The sequence below is a fragment of the Mustela erminea genome, chromosome 5 (genome assembly GCF_009829155.1).
Source record: "Mustela erminea isolate mMusErm1 chromosome 5, mMusErm1.Pri, whole genome shotgun sequence".
Taxonomy (NCBI): Eukaryota; Metazoa; Chordata; class Mammalia; order Carnivora; family Mustelidae; genus Mustela; species Mustela erminea.
The window spans coordinates 37,976,365-37,998,924 of NC_045618.1; the positions used below are offsets into that span (position 1 = coordinate 37,976,365).

General features: G+C 36.4%; 1 protein-coding gene, 1 long non-coding RNA gene and 1 pseudogene across 6 annotated transcripts in view; 1 reads left to right on the forward strand and 2 right to left on the reverse strand.

Annotated features, from left to right (window-relative positions):
• The window catches only part of LOC116590623, a 51,582-nt gene extending 38,851 nt beyond the window's left edge, over window positions 1–12,731 (forward strand). For both annotated transcript variants that reach the window (XR_004285681.1, XR_004285682.1), the window contains one exon: window positions 12,658–12,731. This is a non-coding gene — a long non-coding RNA (uncharacterized LOC116590623). The remainder of the gene's footprint in view (window positions 1–12,657) is intronic.
• The window catches only part of RFX7 (regulatory factor X7), a 137,330-nt gene that overhangs the window by 73,049 nt on the left and 41,721 nt on the right, over window positions 1–22,560 (reverse strand). For all 4 annotated transcript variants that reach the window (XM_032342645.1, XM_032342644.1, XM_032342642.1 and 1 more), the window contains one exon: window positions 1,987–2,020. In XM_032342645.1, the coding sequence (XP_032198536.1) occupies window positions 1,987–2,020 (34 nt within the window). The remainder of the gene's footprint in view (window positions 1–1,986; window positions 2,021–22,560) is intronic.
• Window positions 11,815–12,700, reverse strand: LOC116590621 (annotated as a pseudogene).

The window sequence follows — 22,560 nt, forward strand, 5'->3', positions numbered from 1 at the left end:
AATCATTTCAACGTGAAAGCTTTGGAAGGAGAGGGGAATCCAAGGGACAGAAAAATATTTGAAGAAATAATGGATAAAAACTACCCCAATCAGAATACTCTATACTTGTGAGCTCAGCAAATCCCAAGTAGGATAAACACAAAGTGATCCATACTTACACATATAATAGTCAAAGCAAGAGTATGTGAGTGAGCAAACAAGCAAGTTAATGAATTTCAACAAATCTTGATATCAACTAGAGAAAAACAACTCACCATAAATATGAAAACAACAAACTAAGGGCAGCAGAATGACATACTCAAAGAGATGAAGGAAAACAACTTCTTGACCAAAAATTCTATTTCCAGCAAAACTCTCCTTCGGAACTGAAGGCGAATAAAGACATTCACAGATAAAGACCAAGAGAATTCATTACAAGCAAACTGTTTTACAAGAAATACTCAAGGAAATCTTTTGTTCCAAAAAGGAATTATCCTTGATTCCTTTTTGTTTCTCCCTGCACATTCAATGCATCGGCAAGGAAGGCCAATTAGCTTTATATCCAAAATAAGCCTTGAATCCATCTATCTGCTTTTTTCCATCTTCCACTGCCATCATGTAAGCAAGAGCCTTGAATTTTCATTTGGACTTCCCCATACCCTAAATGGTTTCCCTGCTTACACTCATCCCCCAAGACCAGCCCATTTCTCAACAACAACCAGGGGGTTTAAAAACAACTGGGTCATACTATTCAACTTAAAACACTTAGAATGAAATCCATACTATTTGCCATAGCTTAAATAAATCCTACGAAAATTTCTCACTACCTGAACTTTTCTTCCATCATTCTCTCTCTCTTCTATAAGATGCAGCGACACTGATTTCTTTGTATTCTGTAAATATCCCCAACTCATTCCTGCTTCTGAATCTTTGTACTTATTCTTCCCCTCTGCCTAGTCCATGTCACAGGCAACTCATCACACAAGGCTGGGTTCTTATTATCCAAGTCTCCCTTCAAATGCCACTTTCTCAAAAAGGTTTTTCCCAGTCATCCAACCTACACACCATCACTTGCCTGCCCTCCCCTACCCACCAACACTTGCTATTTCATAATAGCATTTATCACTATCTACCATTATAATGCTCATTTATTTGACTATTCATCTAATATCTACCTTATTCAAAAAACTATAAGGTTCAAGAGGATAGAAATCTTACTATCTTCTTCATCAAATATACATAACTTTAGACCTCATGCTAAAATACAATTCTGAACTTGAAAGATTTAAAAGCCTTTTTCTTATTTAATATTTAATAAATGTCCTATCTTAAAAATTGTACTAGTCTTCTGCCTCAAAAGCTGAATAATCCTCCAACACTATCTTGGGTATTGAAAAGAATGCAATATACAGTAACTTCTGAGGGATAAACAATGAGATTCTTGAGAACTGGGATATCAAGGATATCCTCTGGGGATTGGGGTCAAAAGCACCCCTCCGTCCCTAATTACTACCTTCCTAGGTCTTAACAGCATGAAGCATTTTAAAAAGCTCCCATTTAAATACAATTTTTAAAAGTTCTATTCAGTACAACATAAATTAGAACTATTATTGTGGCTTTAATTCCTAAATTCTAGGAACCTAAATATGAACAATATGTTATCACAAAAAACGAACCCATCAAACATCTTAAATCTTTTCCTTCAACAAATTCTTACAGTCAATAGAAAAGAAAAAGAAAGAACTTTATTAAATGCATAGTGATCTTTAGAAAATGCCAGTAAGTTTCAAAAACATGCAGTAACCTCAGACTGTGATTTCATTATTGATGCGATATAGGAAAGTAGAGAGCTTATACCTAATTCACCCTTAGGGTTATAATTCAGAATCAAATTTTATTCTCTAAAATTGAGATATTTACAATAAATATTTACTCAAGGATAATATATTTTATACAGTGGTACAAACCTTATTACAAAAGAACTTGAAGATTACTCATTTTACTTACCAAAATGCAGTCCACTTTAGATTGTACAGTTTTGCTAAAAGAAAAAGAAAGTTAAGTTAATAAAAATGTTAAAATAAATGTTTAAAATAGTAAAATTCCTTTTAAGATTAGCATCATACCTTAAAACTGCATTTTTCACAAAGCCAAACAAACATCCATTCCCATTCACTGCACTAAATTTAGTCCTAAAGCATGATGAGAACATCTTGAGTTACCTGCTACATAGAATCAACCTACTGCTGTTACATTTTAACAATACATGTTACATTTTAACATGTATCATTTTAACAGATGCTTTGAATAAACAATTAAGTTTTTAGAGATACATTAAAAATACAGATAAGTATTATACAAAGAAATAGGACACAGAGTTTATAATGAATTACAATTTTTAGTGTATGCCTGCCACTCTGGAAAATAATTTGTTTAGCATTTAAAAGCCATAATGGTGTAATATAATCTGTAGTTCTAAAGACTTGCTATAAAAGTAGATTGTCTCTTCGCTCCTTCCCTCTCACATATGTACATGTGGGCACACACACCCACACAGGCTAGGGAAAAGAATCCCTAAACATAACTGATATGATAATAAATTGGAAGGGGAGAATACATTTAGAAATAACCCAAAAAAGTGACTATATATCAATTTACCAAATAAGTGAATTACTGAATAAGTGAACTATTAATATATAATACAAATGAAGCCAGTATAAAACAGTTAAACCATCACCTGGATTTTGTTATAACACATTAAAGTATAAATGCAATGAAATAATGTGTAAGTTCAGAGATATTTTATAACTTAAAAGATGCTACAAACCAAATTATCTTTCATAAAAGGTTCTAGAGCAAACAAGTGTCAGAAAGTTTGGTTATTTGCCTCTGTATATATATCTATACAATTAAAGTAAAAATCAACATTTAAAACTCATTTGTATTGATTAATACAATCAGTAACCTCAAAACTTTTCATTTGTACTTAGATCTCAAATTTCATTTTTTAAAGAACAAAGTATAACTGGATTAAGTTCAACTGCAAAGATCAAAATGACTAAAAGGAACAAGAAAAGCAAATGATACCTCCACTTAAGAGGAAATGAAATCCCCTTCCCACAATCCCACATTAGACTTTTCAGAGGTTTTTTAAGTCTTTTTTGGGATCGTTTGTATAGCTTATAACTCATTTACTAGCAGCTCAAGTCTGCTATTTTTTTCTCTCTGAGTAACTCCCAGTTTCCCTGAGGTAAAAAAGAGTATTGATTAAGAATTGCTCCTAAAAAGTAATGCATCAAGAATCCAACCACTGTTCACCACCTTCTTCTAAACAACCCCCCTCCATTTCCTGTCTAAAGTGTTGCAGTAACCTAACTGGTCTCCCCCATCCACCCCCAACTAACTCTGTCGGCTATTCTGAACAAAGTGGCCAGAGTGATTCTTTGTCCAAACCACATTAGTCTTCTGCTCCAGTCTTGATCATAGCCAACAAAGTCCTGCATGACCCAGCCTTCTGCTATCTTTCCAGTCTCATCTCTTACTATTTCTCTGTTCTTCATTCATTCAGCTCCTGCCACACTAGCCTCCGTGCTCCTTCTCAAGGCAAGAGCAAGGCCTTTGTACGGGTTTTTTCTGTCAGCCTCTAATTTTCTTCATGACTTTGCAAGATGTTGTATTTTACAGATAGTTCTTCCCTGACTTTCCCATATAAAATATTCCGCATCATTCTATCCTTCTTGTTCTGCTTTGCTTCTCATTATTGCACTTACCACCAATCATTTTATATATATTTTTCAAGATTTTATTTATTCATTTGAGAGAGAATGAGAGAAGAGAGAGAAAATGAGTAGGGGGAGGAGCAGAGGGAGAAGTACACTCCCTGTTGAGCCAGGAGCCTGATGCAGAACTCAGTCCCAGGACCTTGGGATCATGTCCTGGGCCGAAGGCAGACACTTAACTAACTGAGCCCATTTTATATTTTTATTAATTTATTTGTTTACTGGCTATCTTCCTTGACTAGACTTTAAACTCCATGAAAGCAGGCTTTGTCTGTTTTGCTCACTGCTGTTATTATCATCTGGCACATGTTAGATGTTCAAGAAAATCTGTTAAATGAATAAATGACAAAAACACATTCAGCCCCCTGTACTGGGACCACTTGAAAAAAGGTTTTTAGAGAAATTAATATGAAACTGAAAATGTAATTATTTTTTAAACCACAGCCCTAAATATACTCCTTTTCTACCAGAAACCGGCTCTGTGGAATATCTGAAGATGATTATGTCTTATTATAAACAACTTCGTAAATCTAAAAAGTATGTGTAAAAGATAACCTTTGAAAAAATATAAACTTAAAAGGTAAAATGTAAGTGCTTCTAAGCTAGATATGAACTTTGGCAATCACCTGACCTAGCCTTTTGATTATTTTTACTTCATACTTAACACAGGCATAACAGAAGGATATAGATTAAGTCACCTTTGTTCTTCTGTCCAGTCTCATACCATTTCACTACCTTCCCAAAGATAACTATCATTAATTTGACGTGAAAGCTCCCCAGTTGATATTTTAATACTAGTATTAGATATACAAGTCTATAAGCAACATATACTGCTGTTCCAAGAAGCTTTTAAAAATGTTTATATAATTGCCTTTACATTATATACATTCCTCAATTGTCTTTTTTCATTCAACATTATTTTTGATATCTACACTTTGATGAAGTTCATTCATTTTAACTGCTGAAAATTATTCAATTGGGTGAATATATCAAATACATTCATCTATTTCTTTACTGAAAGCCAATTTTATACTTCCCAGTTTTTCTTACTAACAATGTCACAATAAACTTTGTATAGGTCTCCTGACGTACACAGTGAAAATCTCTCAGTTACAAATTCAAAAGTTAATTTTCAGGGGCTCATGGATGTATTTTTTCAATTGTATAATATATTATCAAATTCTTCTCCCAAGCAGTTTATATCCATTTACACTTCCATCAGTACCACATAATAGTCTATACTTTCCTACTACTTTGTACAAATATTTGCCATTTATACATGATATATAATACATGTTAAACACTATCTTAATGGATATAATTTTTTTGAATTTGTCATTTTCCCCAATTGCTAGCAATATTTTTCACCTGCTCACTGGCCATATGGATTTTCTCCTCTGTAAATTGCTGGTTCATATTCTTTGCCCATTTTTAAGAGGAGTTGACTATTTCTTATTAAGTTGTAGCTGTTCTTTATACACTATGGACAGGAATCCTGTTATGTATACTTAACTTCACTAATTATATATTTTAGTGATAGCTTACTAAAGTTTAAATTTTTGATTTAGTCAAATTTATTAATTTTTTCCTTTATGATCTGTGTTTTTTATCTTAAGACATCCTAACTAGCTAAAGTTTTAAGGACATATACCATTCTAATATTTTTAAAGTTAGCTTTTTCAAGTTTGATCTTTATTTGAATTAGAATTTACTCTTACGTATGGTGTGGTATAATACATTTTTCTCTCTGGTAGGCCAATTGCTCCCTATTTTATTATGTCCAAGTTTGCACGTATGCTTGAATCTATTTTTGACTTTTTTTCTGTTTAATTATTAATCTATGTATCTATCTTTGCACCACCACTCTAAATTTACCTGTGCTTTAAAAATTAGGTCTAGTTGTTTGCTTAAATGACCTTTTTTTACCATTTTCAGAACAGTCTTGATAATCCTTAGGCCTTAAATACCAGGTTGAGTTTTTGGTTTTTCCAATTATACAAAATTCTTGCTAAGATTTATATTGAGCTGCGCTGATGTTATAGATTGAAGTGGAGGAGTTGACTCATAATTTGATTTATTTTTGTCTGTCTTTAAAACTGTCTTATAATTTTCTCGTATCTTTTTAAAATTATACTTTCTAACTTACTAATGTACATGCTGATATTCACAAAAACTATTAGTTTTCTATGCTGACCTTATTAGTTCTAACAGTATATAGATTCTCCTGTAGATAACCATTTCACTTACAATTAATGAAAATATTTTTCTTCCTTTTCTGTCCTTATGCCTCTTTTTCACCTCCTTTCTTATCTAATTACTTTGCCTAAAATCTCTAGTCTAAAGATTAAGAATTACAGTGACAGCAGACATCCTGTTCGGTTTCCAGTTTTTGTTTCAAAATTTTAACATGATGTATTATAATATTCCATTTAGTGGGCATCTTATTATTTCCTACAATATTCCTGAATATTCAATATTTTTACTGACTCAATAAAAATGATGCTTCAATATCCCGATGTTCTGCATCAGAAAATGACAAAGTAACTTCCCACATGTAACAATGATATATTGTGGACAAAATATAAAAACCTGGCATCAAAGTTAGAGTGACCAAAAGCAGGTAGCAACTAGAGGGAAACATCCGTAAAAGAAGGGAACTGTGTTAGGTAGGATTTGTCGTTATAAGGCTATTTGTCTGAGGGCACTGATCCACCCATGCAACAATGATCACTGAAGAATAAGGCAGAAATCTTCTGTTTTGCCAGCTGAGGAGGCAGAAGACAATGTCTGGGGATTGCCAGAGCCACTGTAACATGAAAGATGAAATCCTAGAAAGGATGGCGCCACAAAATTTCTTTATAAACTATGCCCAAACGTTTGGATGACCTTCCTCTGGGAAAGACTCCAAGGCTCCAGAAAAAAGCAAGGGCTGGAAAAAGTGGAAAGATCTGAGTTGAGTCTCCTTGCTGCTTATTATAGGAGTAATAATGCTGGAGCTTGAATCCCAACATGTTACAGACTATCAGGACAAAAAAAATCCAAAACACAAAAAACCCCAAAACACTCAGAGAAAAATAACAGAATCCAAAGCCTACAGCAGTGTATCACCCACAAAGCCCATTACACAAGCAAAATATACCAGAAAGAAGAAACAGGAAAAAGAGATCCAGAGTCAAGACAAAAAGCAGCTCACAGAAACCAAATCCTGAATGATCCATGTCAGAATTAGTCAAGGATTTCTAAGCAAGTATTATAAATATGTCCAAGTATTTAAAGGAAAATAACGTCATAAGAAATGTATACATGGCAGGGGAGAACCTCAGCTGAGAAATGGTAGTTTCTCAGAACCAAATGGAAATTCTAAAACTAAAAAGTACAATGTCTAAAATGAAAAATTCATTGGATTACCTTAACAGCAGATCAGATACAGCAGAAAAAGGGTCACTAAACTGGAAAATAAATCAATATATCTTATTGAATCTAAAGGAGAAAGAAAAAGATTTTCAACATAATAAGCAGAGCCTCAGGGATCCGTAGTAAAACATCAAGTGGTCTAACCATGTACAGTTGGAGAGGAGAGATAATGGGACAGAAAAATATCTGACAAATGACCAAAAATTTCCCCAATTTCATGTGAAAAACATGAACTTACATATCTAAATTCATTAAATTCCAAGCAGGATTATTACAAAGAAAACCACACATGGGCACATCATAGTCAAAGAGATGAAAACACGAAGATGAAAAAGCAAATTTTGAGGTCAACTGGATGTTAATAAAGTTAACATTATATGCAGTAAAAAAGTGGTATGAGTGATAGCTGACTTCTATACAGTCAACTGATTTGCAACAGAAGTTGCAGACAGAACTAAAGCATTTAAGCGATAAAAGAAAATCCTTTCAACAAAGGCTGATGGAATAACCAGATGTATCTATAAACAAATGAACATAACTCATTTGACTAATTTTGAGTTGGATCTTAAAATTAACCATAAAAATGTAAACTATAAAATGCCTATAAGAAATCACAGACTATTACGACCTGAAAAATATACAAGATATCTTGGGATGCAATAACCCTTAAAGAAAAAAAAAATTAAATTCCATCAAAATGAAAATCAACTGTATTCATCAAAAGACATCAACTAAGCAAATAAACAAGCCATCACACAAAACCAATATTTGCAAAACATACGTCTAACAAAGGACTTATGCTCAGAATATGTTATAAATTCCTACAACTCAATAGTAAAGTCGAGTAATAAATAAACAACTGCAATAGACAGTTCACACACACACAAAAATATACAAATATCCAATACGGAAATGAAAAGATGTCCAACATCATTAATCATTAAGGAAATGCAAATCACAATCATGATGATATGCCATTATATACTCACTAGGATGGCTAAAATTAAAAACACAGTTTGGAGCAACTGCAACTGTCATACATTTCTGGTGGAAATGTAAAAAGTAAAACCACTTCAGAAAAATTTAGTTAAATATAAACTTATCTTTTATTGTGGCAATTCTACTCCTAGGTATTTATATTAAAGAAATGAAACTCTGTATCCATGAAACAGGTTTGAACAATAATGTTCATAGAATCATTAGTCATAATTGCCCCAAACTGAAAATAATCCAAATGGCAGTCAATGTAAGAATAGATAAAAACATGGTATAGTCATAGTACTCAGCAATTAAAAGCCAGACAAACAAACAAACAAACAAACAAAAAACAACTTATAATACACAGAAACACATGGATGACTCTAGTAGATACTACAGTGAGCCAAAGACACCACCCAGAGAAGTTCACTGTGGACAATTCCATTTATATGAAGTTCTAGCATAGACTAAATTAATCTATGACAAAAAATGTTTTATAAACATTTTAATTAGATAGTATCAACCTGGTAGTTGGTATTAGACAAAAATAATGAAATATCAGTATCATAATTTTGCTGTGGTATTGGAACTACAAATGTTATGGAACATGCTAATCATTCATCTTCCACATCTTTCAGTTAAGGCTTTGCATATTAGGTCAGATCAACACAATATTAAGAAGTAAAAATCTTGGGGCACCTGGGTGGCTCAGTGGGTTAAAGCCTCTGCCTTCAGCTCAGGTCATGATTCCGGGATCCTGGGATCAAGCCCCACATTGGGCTCTCTGCTCAGCAGGGAGCCTGCTTCCCTCTCTCTCTGCCTGCCTCTCTGCCTACTTGTGATCTCTGTCTGTCAAATAAATAAATAAAATCTTAAAAAAAAAAAAGAAATAAAATCTTAAACTAGACCTACAGAGTAGGGAAAAGAGGGAAACACAGCAGCAAGACAGCATATACTAATTTAATAAAGAGAGATACAACTTGAGAAAGCATATTTTGTTTTCCCTAAGCTGAGTTACACAGTGAAGCTGGGGAAACTTTCTTACCTAATGCAGCTATACAAAAGAGACAATAATTTTAGGAAGTATATGTTAAAAAAAACCCCAACAAACAAACAAAAAAACTTAGTCTAAGCTTACTTTACCTCACAGAAATAACCACTTTACTTCACAAAAATAACCATCTAATACCCCTTTTCTTCATAGTTCAACATGCCACAATAAATAGATTACTAGTCATGGGCCAAACATACACAGACTATAATACATAGAATGTATTATATGTATACATATATGTATATGTAACAATACATAGAATATAACACACTGTAAGTAACAATATGCTTGAAAGAACAGATGCTCGCTATAACCATTCCAGAAACTTTGTTTTCCCAGTTTCCACAAACTGTTATATTAAGTATTTATTACTGATATCATTCTAAGAGATTCCCAGTCATCTCTCCAGTAATAGGTTTGGCTTCCACCCAAAAGTTCAATACTATTTCTACATTTATTTAGAGTCTCCAAGTCTGAATTCAGAATGACTCACAATTCCTATATACTTGATTCAAAGTTCTCATGTTGCAGAATTTGTGATCTATGAATACCAGATATTACACTTCACCTATGGAAAATCTAAAGTACAGGAAGTAAGTGTAATACATCAACTGTAAGAAGCCATTCTAGCCTTGCCAGGCTAAGTCAAACTCTTAGCTTCCTCTTCCTGCAAAATAGTTAATTCTGTCAAAAGTATATTGACTTTAAATCCTTTTTGTGGATTATGACTTTTCTCACAGTCCATCAAAGTAAAAGATGTTTTTATCTTATACTTTTCTAAAGCATTTACTTGTAGTTCGCTCAAAAGAGAACAAAAAAATTTTCTGTTTTTAAAAATAACCAAAATAGGGGTGCCTGGGTGGCTCAGTGGGTTATGCCGCTGCCTTTGGCTTGGGTCATGATCCCAAGGTCCTGGAATTGAGTCCCGCATTGGGCTCTCTGCTCAGCGGGGAGCCTGCTTCTCCACCCCATCCCGGCCTGCCTCTCTGCCTACTTGTGATCTCTGTTTGTCAAATAAATAAAATCTTTAAAAATAAAATAAATAATAAAAATAACCACAATAGTAGTGGTTAATTCTATAAAAGTTGAAAGATAAAATATATATATAAAGCAAACTACTCTTAATCCCATCATCCAGAAATATTTATTTGTACACTTAACTATGTCTTTTTAAAAAAGATTTCACTTATTTATTTGAGAGAGAGAGAGAGAGAGAGAGAGAGAGAGAATGGAGGTGGGGCCAGAGGCAGAGAGAAGCAGACTGCCCTGCTGAGCAGGGAGCCCAATGCAGGACCTGAAACCAGGACCCTGGGATCATGACTAGAGCCAAAGGCAGACACTCAATGGACTCAGACACCCAGGTGCCCACTTAATCATTTTTTCTTAAAAACAACTGGGATTTGGAGGTGCCTGGGTGGCTCAGTGGGTTAAAGCCTCTGCCTTCAGCTCAGGTCATAATCCCAGCATCCTGGTATCGAGCCCCACATAAGATTTCTGCTCTGCAGGGAGCCTGCTTCCCCTCCTCTCTCTGCCTCTCTCTCTTGCCTACTTGTGATCTCTGTCTGTCAAATAAATAAATAAAATCTTAAAAAAAACAAAACAAAACTGGGATCTGATGGTGAGGATGTGGAGAAACTGGAATCACTGTCTGCTACTAACAGGAATGTAAGATAGTGTAGCTGCTACAGATAATAGTCTGGTGTTTCCTCACAAAACACATAATTATCATATAACCCAGAAATTTTACTCCTAGGTATATATCCAAGAAATGAAATAGGTATTAAAACAACAATGTGCACATAAATATTCAGAGATGCACTATTCTTAAGAGTTAAAAGGTGGAAACAACCCAAATGGATGAATAAACAAAATGTGGTACATCCATATAATGGAGTATCATTCAGCCACAAAAAAAGAATGATCCATACTAAAACATGGATGAATCCTGAAAAGCCTATTTAGAGAAGGCAGACATAAAAGGTCATTTATTATGTAATTATTATGTAATTTAATGTGTCTGAAACATCCAGAGTGCATAGAACCAGAAAGCTGACTGGTGGCTGCCAGGAACTAAGGGGACAGGAAATTGGGGAATGAATGCTTAAAGCATATGGGGTTTCACTTTGGGGTGATTAAATATTTTGGAACTACACAGAGGTGATGGTAACACATTATAAATGTACTAAATGTCATTCAAGTGTGAACTTCAAGTGGTTAATTTTAGGTCACGTAAAACTTACCTTAATAAAAAACAACCTATGATCATAAAATCAAGAAAAATTCATTTTGATACTATACTACCTAATAACAAAGTACCAATTATGTTTACATTTACATCCCCAAATGCTTTTGTTTTGAATCGCTTACATTTGACAGTCTTTGTTTAAGATTTTATGTATGTATGTGTGTATATATGTATTTATAGAGCATGAGTTGGGGAGAAGGGGCAGAGAAGGACAGAGATACTCCAGCAGACTTTGAGCTGAGTTCAGAGCCCTACTCAGGGATCAATCCCATAAGCCAAGCTGAAATCAAGAGTCAAAGGCCCAACCAGCTAGGCTTTCCAGGCACCCCCATTTTACAGTCTTTAATTAAGCACATAAAACTGTACTATATATATTTCTACATGAACATTTTGTGAAATTCAGATCACAGTGTATCACTTACAAATCTTTTGTCTTTCCTCTGATAATGTATACCTTTTTGCATAGTTCCTGAAAACAACATAACTATCCCACCTTTAAAAAAAAAAAATTTATTTGAGAGAGAGCATGTGAGTGAGAGGAGAGGCAGAGTGAGAGGGAGAGAATCTCAAACAGATTCCATGCTGAGTGCATAGCCTGACAGGGAGCTCTATCTCATGTCCCTGAGATCATGACATGAGCTGAAACCAAGAGTTAGAGGCTTAACCAACTGAGCCACCAGGTGTGCCCCCTTCATCCCATCTTTTGTTAACTTTGAAACTGGCGTGAGGCTGGAATGGCCCAATAAGATTAAAGAGAGGGTTTCCACTCAACGTTTTCTATACTTATTCTTTCTTCTTCAGCTTTCTGCTCTTGCTCCTTCCAGGCCTGCTCCTTTTAAGCAATTCTTAAAAGTTTCCTAGCTCCTCAAGAAGAGCTGCAGTATCAGCATTACTCTCCTTTTCAAAATCTTCATTTTCTTCCTCTGTTAGAGGCTCATCTGCACAAGGTTGGCAGGAGAAATCTGGTCTAACCAAGGCTTCTTTGACACTGAAGATGTTGTATGTTCTCATGTAGGATGATTTCTTCTTTTCCTGCTGTTTCCTCTCTTCCTTCCAGTGTTGTTCCTAAATCGTGATTCCAAACTACTTCTTCTGCCTCTTGAATAGTTCATCTATATTTTATCTTTGTGTGAGAAGATTTCTACTTAAATACTGCTTTAAGAAGTGGCTCAAATCACCTTCCTCCTTTCCTCTCCTATCTCTCACAGATTCAGAAGTTGTTCTGGCTGCTGTTGTCATCTTTTCTGGCTGGCCGAGATCTGATGCAGCAGCCTCCAGAAATCATACAGACACCATTACAACTCTTCCCAAATTGCATTAAAAATAGTCATCATTCAGAGTTCTTGCCTGATCTTACGAGCTTTCGGGGATCTGCTTTAAAAGTAATTTAGGTTGTAGACCAATACATCTCAATAGGACACTGCTTTTTAGTGGCATCTTGCTTTACCATACAGTTTGTTCTATGCTTTGTAGAATGCTTGGTATGCTGCCCACTAAATGTCAGTAGACATTCTGACAACCAAAACTGCTCTACATATTACCACGTCTCTAGTTGAGTGCTACAACTCTGGAGTGCACAGAACAAAGTCATTCATGTACTATGTGTTGTTGACTCACATATAAGAGGTTCCCTAATATACTCAATACAATGCTCTATAAATGAGTTATTTCTAAAGTTCAAACTTCGTTAGGTATGAATAGTGAACTTTGTGTTTTTTTGAAGAGTATTATAAGCATTTGCTAATTTTATCAAAAAACTCATTTTCCTGTTCAGATAAAACTAATTCGTTTTTTAAAGATGTATTTATTTTAATGAGAGAGAGTGTGTACGCGCGTGCACGTATGTACAAGCAAGGTGGGAAGAGAGAATCCTGAAGCAGACTCCCTGCAGAGCACAGAGCCTGATGTGTTGATCCCAGGACCCTGAAATGATGACCTGCGCAGAAATCAATAGTCAGACACAACCGACTGAGTCACCCAGGACCCCAAAACTAACTTCCACTAGAAGAATTAACTTTTAACAGAAAACTTTTGCCTTCTATTATTAATATTATTAAAATGAAGCTTTCAATTTCTTAGTGACATCAATGCATTCATTGAGTTAGTATTATTTTCTATTGTTCCAATGCATACCAAGCATTCTACAAAGCATTGAACAATTTTTTACTATTTTACTATTTTTTGAGATTACCAAGTTGCAAGTATAGTGTAAAGTTATAGAGAATAATACAATACACATTCCTGCCAGTGACTTTGAAGTAATCTGAACATTTTCTCCCTTAAGGAGGAAACCTTCGTAGATGAAACTGAAGCCCCTCTAGGCTGTTTTCCAATTTCATTTCATCATTCATTTGTTGGTGGTGACCACTATCTAGAACTTATTATCATTCTTACGAATATTTATATTTTACTACAAATATTCAGTACAGTAGTCCCCCTTCAGTTTCAATTATCCAAAGTTAACCATGGTCCAGAAGCAGGTGATCTTCCTTCTGATGTATAATGTATAATCAGAAGGTCTTATAATCAGAAGGTCAACAGTAGCCTAGCTCTGTATCATGATGGCTACATTAGTCACTGCACTTCATCTCATCATGTAAGCATTTCATCACCCTCATATCACCACAAGAAGGGTGAGTACAGTCAGATATTTAGAGAGAACATATTCACCTAATTTTATTATAGTATATTGTATAATTGTTCTATTTTACTATTTGTTGTTAATCTCTCACTGTACATAATTGATACACTATACTTTATCATAGGTACATATGTACTATGTATAAGAAAAAAAATCCATGGTTTCTATCCATGGTACTATCCATGGTTTCAGGCATCCACTTGGTTCCCTGCTGGAATGGGGAGAGGGGTGGTAATGTATGTCACTAAACAATATGAAGCAGTTTTGTTTACTTTATAAACATGGAGTTATGATGCATGTATTAGTCTACCTTTCTCCTCCCCCCTTTACTTATGGGGCTTTAGAAAGTGTATCTTTTCATTCATTCTAGTTTATCTGTTTTAACTGTTATTAGTGTTATGGGATGAATTATGTATCAATCTCAGTACCTCACAATGTGAACTTATTTGGGGACAGGGTCTTTAGAGAGGCTTCATTGTTCATTTAACTTCATTGTTAAAAGAAATCAGGCATGTGGGTGGGCTCTAATCTAATACCATAGCTGTGCTAATAAAATGGGAAAATGCAGACATGAAGGCACATAAGGAAGGAAGAAGATGTGAAAAGACATAAGGAGAAGGCCATCTGCAGGTCAAGGAAAGCAACCTGGAAGATCCTTCCCTCACACCCTTCAGAAGGAATCAACTTTGTGAACACCTTGATCTTGGACTTCTAGCCTCCAGAACTGTGAGAAAATAAGTTCCTGTTGCTTAAGACACCTACTCTGTGGTACTTTGTTATAGCAGCCCTAGAAAATTAATACACATAGTATCCCACTGTCTGAACATACCACTTTTCACTTATACATTCTTTTACTGAAAGATACCTATCATGTTTCCAGCTCTCTACTGTAACACAGAATGTTGCAAAAAACATTTGGCATACAGCTCTTGTTATGCAACACTTTTTCTCAGACACATACTCAAACACATATACACAAACCTTGCAGGGGAATTCTGGTATGTTGATCTTCAACCTTCTAATTATTGCTAAATTGGCCTTCAAAGTATACTCCATCAGCTGTGTATGAGAATTTCTTTACCCTCTCCAAAATCCGGTAATGACAGACTTTTGCCAATGTAATAGGTGTGAAATTATGTCAGTGCTTTAATATGCATCACTCTATTAATGAGGTTTAACATCCTAACATGTTTATTGACCACTATGCTTTCTTATATGTACTGTCTACTCATAATCTTTACCCATTTTCCACTTTGTTGTTTACTATTGTTATTTTTATAATAATGAGTCCTCTTTATACTCTGATACTAATCCTTTTCCAATTATTTAATTACAAATGTTTTCTCCCCATCTGCAGCTTGTTTTTCTTTTTATGGTGTTGTTTTACAGAAAGCTTTTATTTTAATGTATTCAAATTTATTAGAATTTTCCTTCATGAAAAGTGCTTTTGGTATCTTGTTTTTAAAAACTTTTCCTTTCATGACATCACAAATTTATTTTCAGGGTGCATGGGTGGCTCAGTCAGTTATGTGTGTGACCCTTGATCTTAGCTCAGGTCTTGATCTCAGAGTCATGAATTCAAGCCCGGTGTTGGACTCCATGCTCCAGCAGCCTACTTTAAAAAAAGAGGGAGAGATTTATTTTCTTATAAATGCTTTATACATTTGGTGCTTGAGGTCCCTTGGAGTCTGTATGTGATACATGTATTTTTTTCATATAGATAACTAAAACTCCAGTGGTCCACCCTTCCCTTGCAGACAAGGCTGCTGTTTTGTTTTTGTGTTTCCTAAGTCTAGCACTTTTGCTGGTACACATCAGGCAATGTGTGCTCAATAAATAGATGGAGGGAAGGAGGGAAAGGGAGAGAAAGAAAGGTGAGGCAGGTATAAGAGAAAATATTCAGGGGGAAAATATTCAGATCATGGCCCTTGGTGCAAACTTAAGTATCAAAACCATACAAGTCTAAGGGTATTAAAAACAGACTCAGGGGGTGGGCTGCAGGCAAATGGGCTTTCCAGACTCTGAAATGCTGGAGGCAAAGATACTGATCATGTAACTGGGTAACCACTCTGCTTTCTCTCTCCCAGGCTGAGACTATGGCCTTGCCGGTACTGAATAGGTTTAAAATCCAAAAAACTGTGATGTTTTATAACTATCACTTGATTATTATGTTAAGTCTTTGCAGAATTTTAATGAAAGCCTAAGTATAAAAGGCAATGATACATCATATATTTGATCCAGTTGAACTCTTCCTAAAGATAAGGTAGCTGTACACACACAAGAAACCCCAGAAAGACTGAAAAAGCTGTTTAAAGATACGCTGCACTTACTATTACTCAGAATAGTCATTTGACTTCTGTATCCTTTACATAATCCAGGAACATACAACAGTTGAGACGACAGTCTCTTCCCAAGAACCCCTAAGCTTAAGGTCAAATGGAGGGGTAGGGGAGGGCACAACAGAAATAAGGGGAAAGAAGAATAGGACCTACAATGACTTCTGCTTCGGTGACGCTCAACAGAAAAATAGCTACCTAAAGCAAGATTATGATATCTAGTGCAGCATAGCTGAGGAAATACATTCAATAAGAGTAAAAGAGGGCTTAGCCTCTTGATGAATGTACACTAAACCATCTATGAAGTATTCTTGCCAAAACATTAAACCCTGTCTATGTATTGAACCATATTTATATCTAACTAGTAAACATAGAAAATAGAGATGAGAAAGATCCCAAAAAGCAACATGAGAATGAAATCAGCAAAACCCAGACTGCAGGAAACTCCAGAGGACAAATGATACAGTTTCTTCAACAGAAAAAAAATAAAAACTACAAGAAAAATTTTAAAAGAAGACCTATAGATTAAGAGACAATCAACATAGAGCAATATGAGGATACTACTTAAAACAAATTACAAAGGGAGGAGTCAAGATGGCGGAGAAGTAGCAAGCTGAGAGGACATCAGGTAGCAGGAGATCAGCTAGATAGCTTATCTAACCATAGCGAACACCTACAAATCCAATGGGAAATCGAAGAGAAGAAGAGCAACAATTCTAGAAACAGAAAATTGATCACTTTCTGAAAGGTAGGACCTGCGAAAAAGTGAATCCAAAGCGATGGGAAGATAGACCATGGGGGGAGGGGCCGGCTCCCAGGAAGCAGCCGAGCAACGGAGAACAAAATCAGGACTTTTAAAAGTCTGCTCCACTGAGGGAAATCGCTCCAGAGGCTAAACCAGGGGGAAGCCCAAATGGGGTCAGCGTAACCCCCGGTCCTGCAGGGTCACAGAAAGACCGGGGATGTCTGAATGTCGCAGAGCTCACAGGTATTAGAGAGTGGGGAAGCCAGCTAAAGCGACAAAGCCGAGTGAGCTCTCAACTCGGAGTTACGTTGAACCAGGCACAGGCTGGGTGAGCTTAGAGTGCAACCAGAGGCCAGGGAAACGGGGTGACTAAGCACTTTTCTCCAAACACGCAGCTGGAGGCCAGGGAGGCAGAAGTGACTGACTGCTTTTCTCCAGGCGCGACCAGAGGCCAGAGAAACAGGAGCGATTGGGTGCTTTTCTCTGAGGGCGCACTGAGGAGCTGGACCCCGAGCTCTTGGCTCCTCGGGGCTGGAGATTGGGAGGCTGCCATTATCATTCCCGTCCTCCAGAACTCTACGGAAAGCGCTCAGGGAACAAAAGCTCCCGGAAGCAAACCCGAGTGGATTACTTAGCCTGGCCCCTGGTAAGGGCGGGGCAATTACGCCTCTGGGAAAGACAGTTGAGAATCACTACAACAGGGCCCTCCGCCAGAAGATCAACAAGAAATCCAGCCAGGACCAACTTCACTTACCAAGGAGAACAGCAGAATTCCAGAGGAGGAGAAAGCAAATCTTATCTGGACGAAATGACATGGCGGAAAAACTCACCACAAAAAAAAGAACAAGAGGCAGTACCGAAGGTTGGGGACCTACTCAATACGGGCATTGGTAATATGACAGATCGAGAGTTCAGAATGACGATTCTCAAGGTTCAAGCCAGGCTCAAAAAAGGCATAGAAGATATTAGAGAAACCCTCTCCGGAGAGATAAAAGCACTTACTGGAGAAATAAAAGACCTAAAATCTAACCAAGTTGAAATCAAAAAAGCTATTAATGAGGTGCAATCAAAAATGGAGGCTCTGACTGCTGGGACAAATGAGGCAGAAGAAAGAATGAGAATTAGCGATAGATATAGAAGACCAAATGACACAGAATATAGAAGCTGAGAAAAAGAGGGACAAACAGCTACTGTACACGAGCGAAGAATTCGAGACATAAGTGACACCATAAGACAAAACAACATTAGAATAATTGGGATTCCAGAAGAAGAAGAAAAAAAGAGGGGAGCAGAAGGTATACTGGAGAGAATTATTGGGGAGAATTTCCCCAATATGGTAAAGGAACAAGCATCAAAATTCAGGAGGTGCAGAGAACGCCCCTCAAAATCAATAAGAATAGGCCCACACCCCGTCACCTAATAGTAAAATTTACAAGTCTTAGTGATGAAGAGAAAATCCTGAAAGCAGCCTGGGAAAAGAAGTCTGTAACATACAATGGTAAAAATATTAGATTGGCAGCAGACTTATCCACAGAGACCTTGCAGGCCAGAAAGAGCTGGCATGATATATTCAGAGCACTAAACGAGAAAAACATGCAGCCAAGAATACTATATCCAGCTAGGCTATCATTGAAAATAGAAGGAGAGATTAAAAGCTTCCAGGACAAACAAAAACTGAAAGAATTTGCAAACACCAAACCAGCTCTACAGGAAATATTGAAAGTGGTCTTCTAAGCAAAGAGAGAGCCTACAAGTGGTAGATCAGTAAGGAACAGAGACCATATACAGTAACAGTCACCTTACAGGCAATACAATGGCACTAAATTCATATCTCTCAATAGTTACCCTGAATGTTAATGGGCTAAATGCCCCAATCAAAAGACACAGGGTATCAGAATGGATAAAAAAACAAAACCCATCTATATTTTGCCTACAAGAAACTCATTTTAAGCCCGAAGACAGCTCCAGATTTAAAGTGAGGGGGTGGAAAAGAATTTACCATGCTAATGGACATCAGAAGAAAGCAGGAGTGGCAATCCTTATATCAGATCAATTAGATTTTAAGCCAAAGACTATAATAAGAGATGAGGAAGGACACTATATCATACTCAAAGGGTCTGTCCAACAAGAAGATCTAACAATTTTAAATATCTATGCCCCCAACATGGGAGCAGCCAACTATATAAACCAATTAATAACAAAATCAAAGAAACACATCAACAATAATACAATAATAGTAGGGGACTTTAACACTCCCATCACTGAAATGGACAGATCATCCAAGCAAAAGATCAACAAGGACATAAAGGCCTTAAATGACACACTGGACCAGATGGACATCACAGATATATTCAGAACATTTCATCCCAAAGCAACAGAATACACATTCTTCTCTAGTGCACATGGAACATTCTCCAGAACAGACCACATCCTGGGTCCTAAATCAGGTCTCAACCGGTATCAAAAGATTGGGATCATTTCCTGCATATTTTCAGACCACAATGCTCTGAACCTAGAACTCAATCACAAGAGGAAATATGGAAAGAACCCAAATACATGGGGACTAAACAGCATCCTTCTAAAAAATGAATGGGTCAACCAGGAAATTAAAGAATTGAAAAAAATTCATGGAAACAAATGGTAATGAAAACACAATGGTTGAAATCTGTGGGACACAGCAAAGGCAGTTCTGAGAGAAAAATATATAGTGGTACAAGCCTTTCTCAAAAAACAGGAAAGGTCTCAAGTACACAACCTAACCCTACACCTAAAGGAGCTGGAGAAAGAACAACAATGAAACCCTAAACCCAGCAGGAGAAAAGAAATCATAAAGATCAGAGCAGAAATCAATGAAATAGAAACCAAAAAGACAAAAGAACAAATCAACGAAACTAGGAGCTGGTTCTTTGAAAGAATTAATAAGACTGATAAACCCCTGGCCAGACTTATCAAAAAGAAAAGAGAAAGGACCCAAATAAATAACATCATGAATGAAAGAGGAGAGATCACAACCAACACCAAAGAAATGCAAACTATTATAAGAACATACTATAAGCAACTCTATGCCAACAATTTCGACAATCTGGAAGAAATGGATACATTTCTAGAGACATATAAACTACCACAACTGAACCAGGAAGAAACAGAAAACCTGAAAAGACCCATAACCAGTAAGGAGATTAAAACAGTCATAAAAAAATCTCCAAACAAACAAAAGTCCAAGGCCAGACGGCTTCCCAGGGGGAATTCTACCAAACATTTAAAGAAGAATTAATTCCTATTCTCCTGAAACTGTTCCAAAAAATAGAAATGGAAGGAAAACTTCCAAACTCATTTTATGAGGCCAGCATCACCTTGATCCCAAAACCAGACGAGGATCCCATCAAAAAAGAGAATTACAGACGAATATCCTTGATGAACACAGATGCGAAAATTCTCACCAAAATACTGGCCAATAGGATCCAACAGTACATTAAAAGGATGATTCACCACGACCAAATGGGATTTATTCCAGGGCTGCAAGGTTGGTTCAACATCCGCAAATCAGTCAATGTGATACAACACATCAATAAAAGAAAGAACAAGAACCATATGATACTCTCAATAGATGCTGAAAAAGCATTTGACAAAGTACAGCATCCCTTCCTGATCAAAACTCTTCCAAGTGTAGGGATAGAGGGCACATACCTCAATATCATCAAAGCCATCTATGAAAAACCCACCGCAAATATCATTCTCAATGGAGAAAAACTGAAAGCTTTTCCGCTAAGGTCAGGAACACGGCAGGGATGTCCATTATCACCACTGCTATTCAATATAGTACTAGAGGTCCTAGCCTCAGCAATCAGACAACAAAAGGAAATTAAAGGCATCCAAATCGGGAAAGAAGAAGTCTTCCCAGATGATATGATACTATATGTGGAAAACCCAAAAGACTCCACTCCAAAACTGCTATAACTTGTACAGGAATTCAGTCAAGTGTCAGGATATAAAGTCAATGCACAGAAATCAGTTGCATTTCTTTACACTAACAACAAGACAGAAGAAAGAGAAATTAAGGAGTCAGTCCCATTTACAATTGCACCCAAAACCATAAGATACTTAGGAATAAACCTAACCAAAGAGGCAAAAAATCTACACTCAGAAAACTATAAGGTACTCATGAAAGAAACTCAGGAAGACACAAAGAAATGGAAAAATGTTCCATGTTCATGGACTGTTAGAACAAATATTGTGAAAATGTCTATTCTACCTAAAGCAATCTACACATTTAATGCAATCCCTATCAAAATCCCATCCATTTTTTTTTTCAAAGAAATAGAACAAATAATCCTAAAATCAATATGGAACCAGAAAAGACCTTGAATAGCCAAAGGAATACTGAAAAAGAAAGCCAAATCAAGACAATATGGTACTGGCGCAAAAACAGACACAAGATCAATGGAACAGAATAGAGAGCCCAGCAATAGACCCTCAACTCTATGGTCAACTAATCTTCGACAAAGCAGGATCCTTCCTGCTTCCTGTCCAATGGAAAAAAGACAGCCTCCTCAACAAATGGTGAACAGCCATTCCATGTCCATAATTGGACAGCCACATGCAGAAAAATGAAATTGGACCATTTCCTTACACCACACACGAATACAGACTCAAAATGGATGAAGGACATCAATGTGAGAAAGGAATCCATCAAAATCCTTGAGGAGAACACAGACAGCAACCTCTTTGACCTCAACCACAGCAACTTCTTCCTAGGAACATCACCAAAGACAACAGAAGCAAGGGCAAAAATGAGCTATTGGGATTTCACCAAGATCAAAAGCTTTTGCACAGTAAAGGAAACAGTTAACAAAACCAAAAGACAACTGACAGAATAGGAGAAGATATTTGCAAACGACATACCAGATAAAGGGCTAGTATCCAAAATCTATAAAGAGCTTAGCAAACTCAGTGCCCAAAGAACAAATCAAGAAATGGGCAGAGGACACGAACAGACATTTCTGCAAAGAAGACATCCAGATGGCCAACAGACACATGAGAAAATGCTCCTTGGCATCAGGGAAATACAAATCAAAACCACAATGAGATACCACCTCACACCAGTCAGAATGGCTAAAAGTAACAAGTCAAGAAATGACAGATGCTGGTGAGGATGCACAGAGAGGGGAACCCTCCTGTACTATTAGTGGGAAAGCAAGCTGGTGCAACCACTCTGGAAAACAGTGTGGAGGTTCCTCAAAAAACTGAAAATAGAGCTACCCTATGACCCAGCAATTGCACTACTGGGTATATATCCTAAAGATACAAACGTGGTGCTCCGAAGGGGCACGTGCACCCAAATGTTTATAGCAGCAATGTCCACAATAGCCAAACTATGGAAAGAACCTAG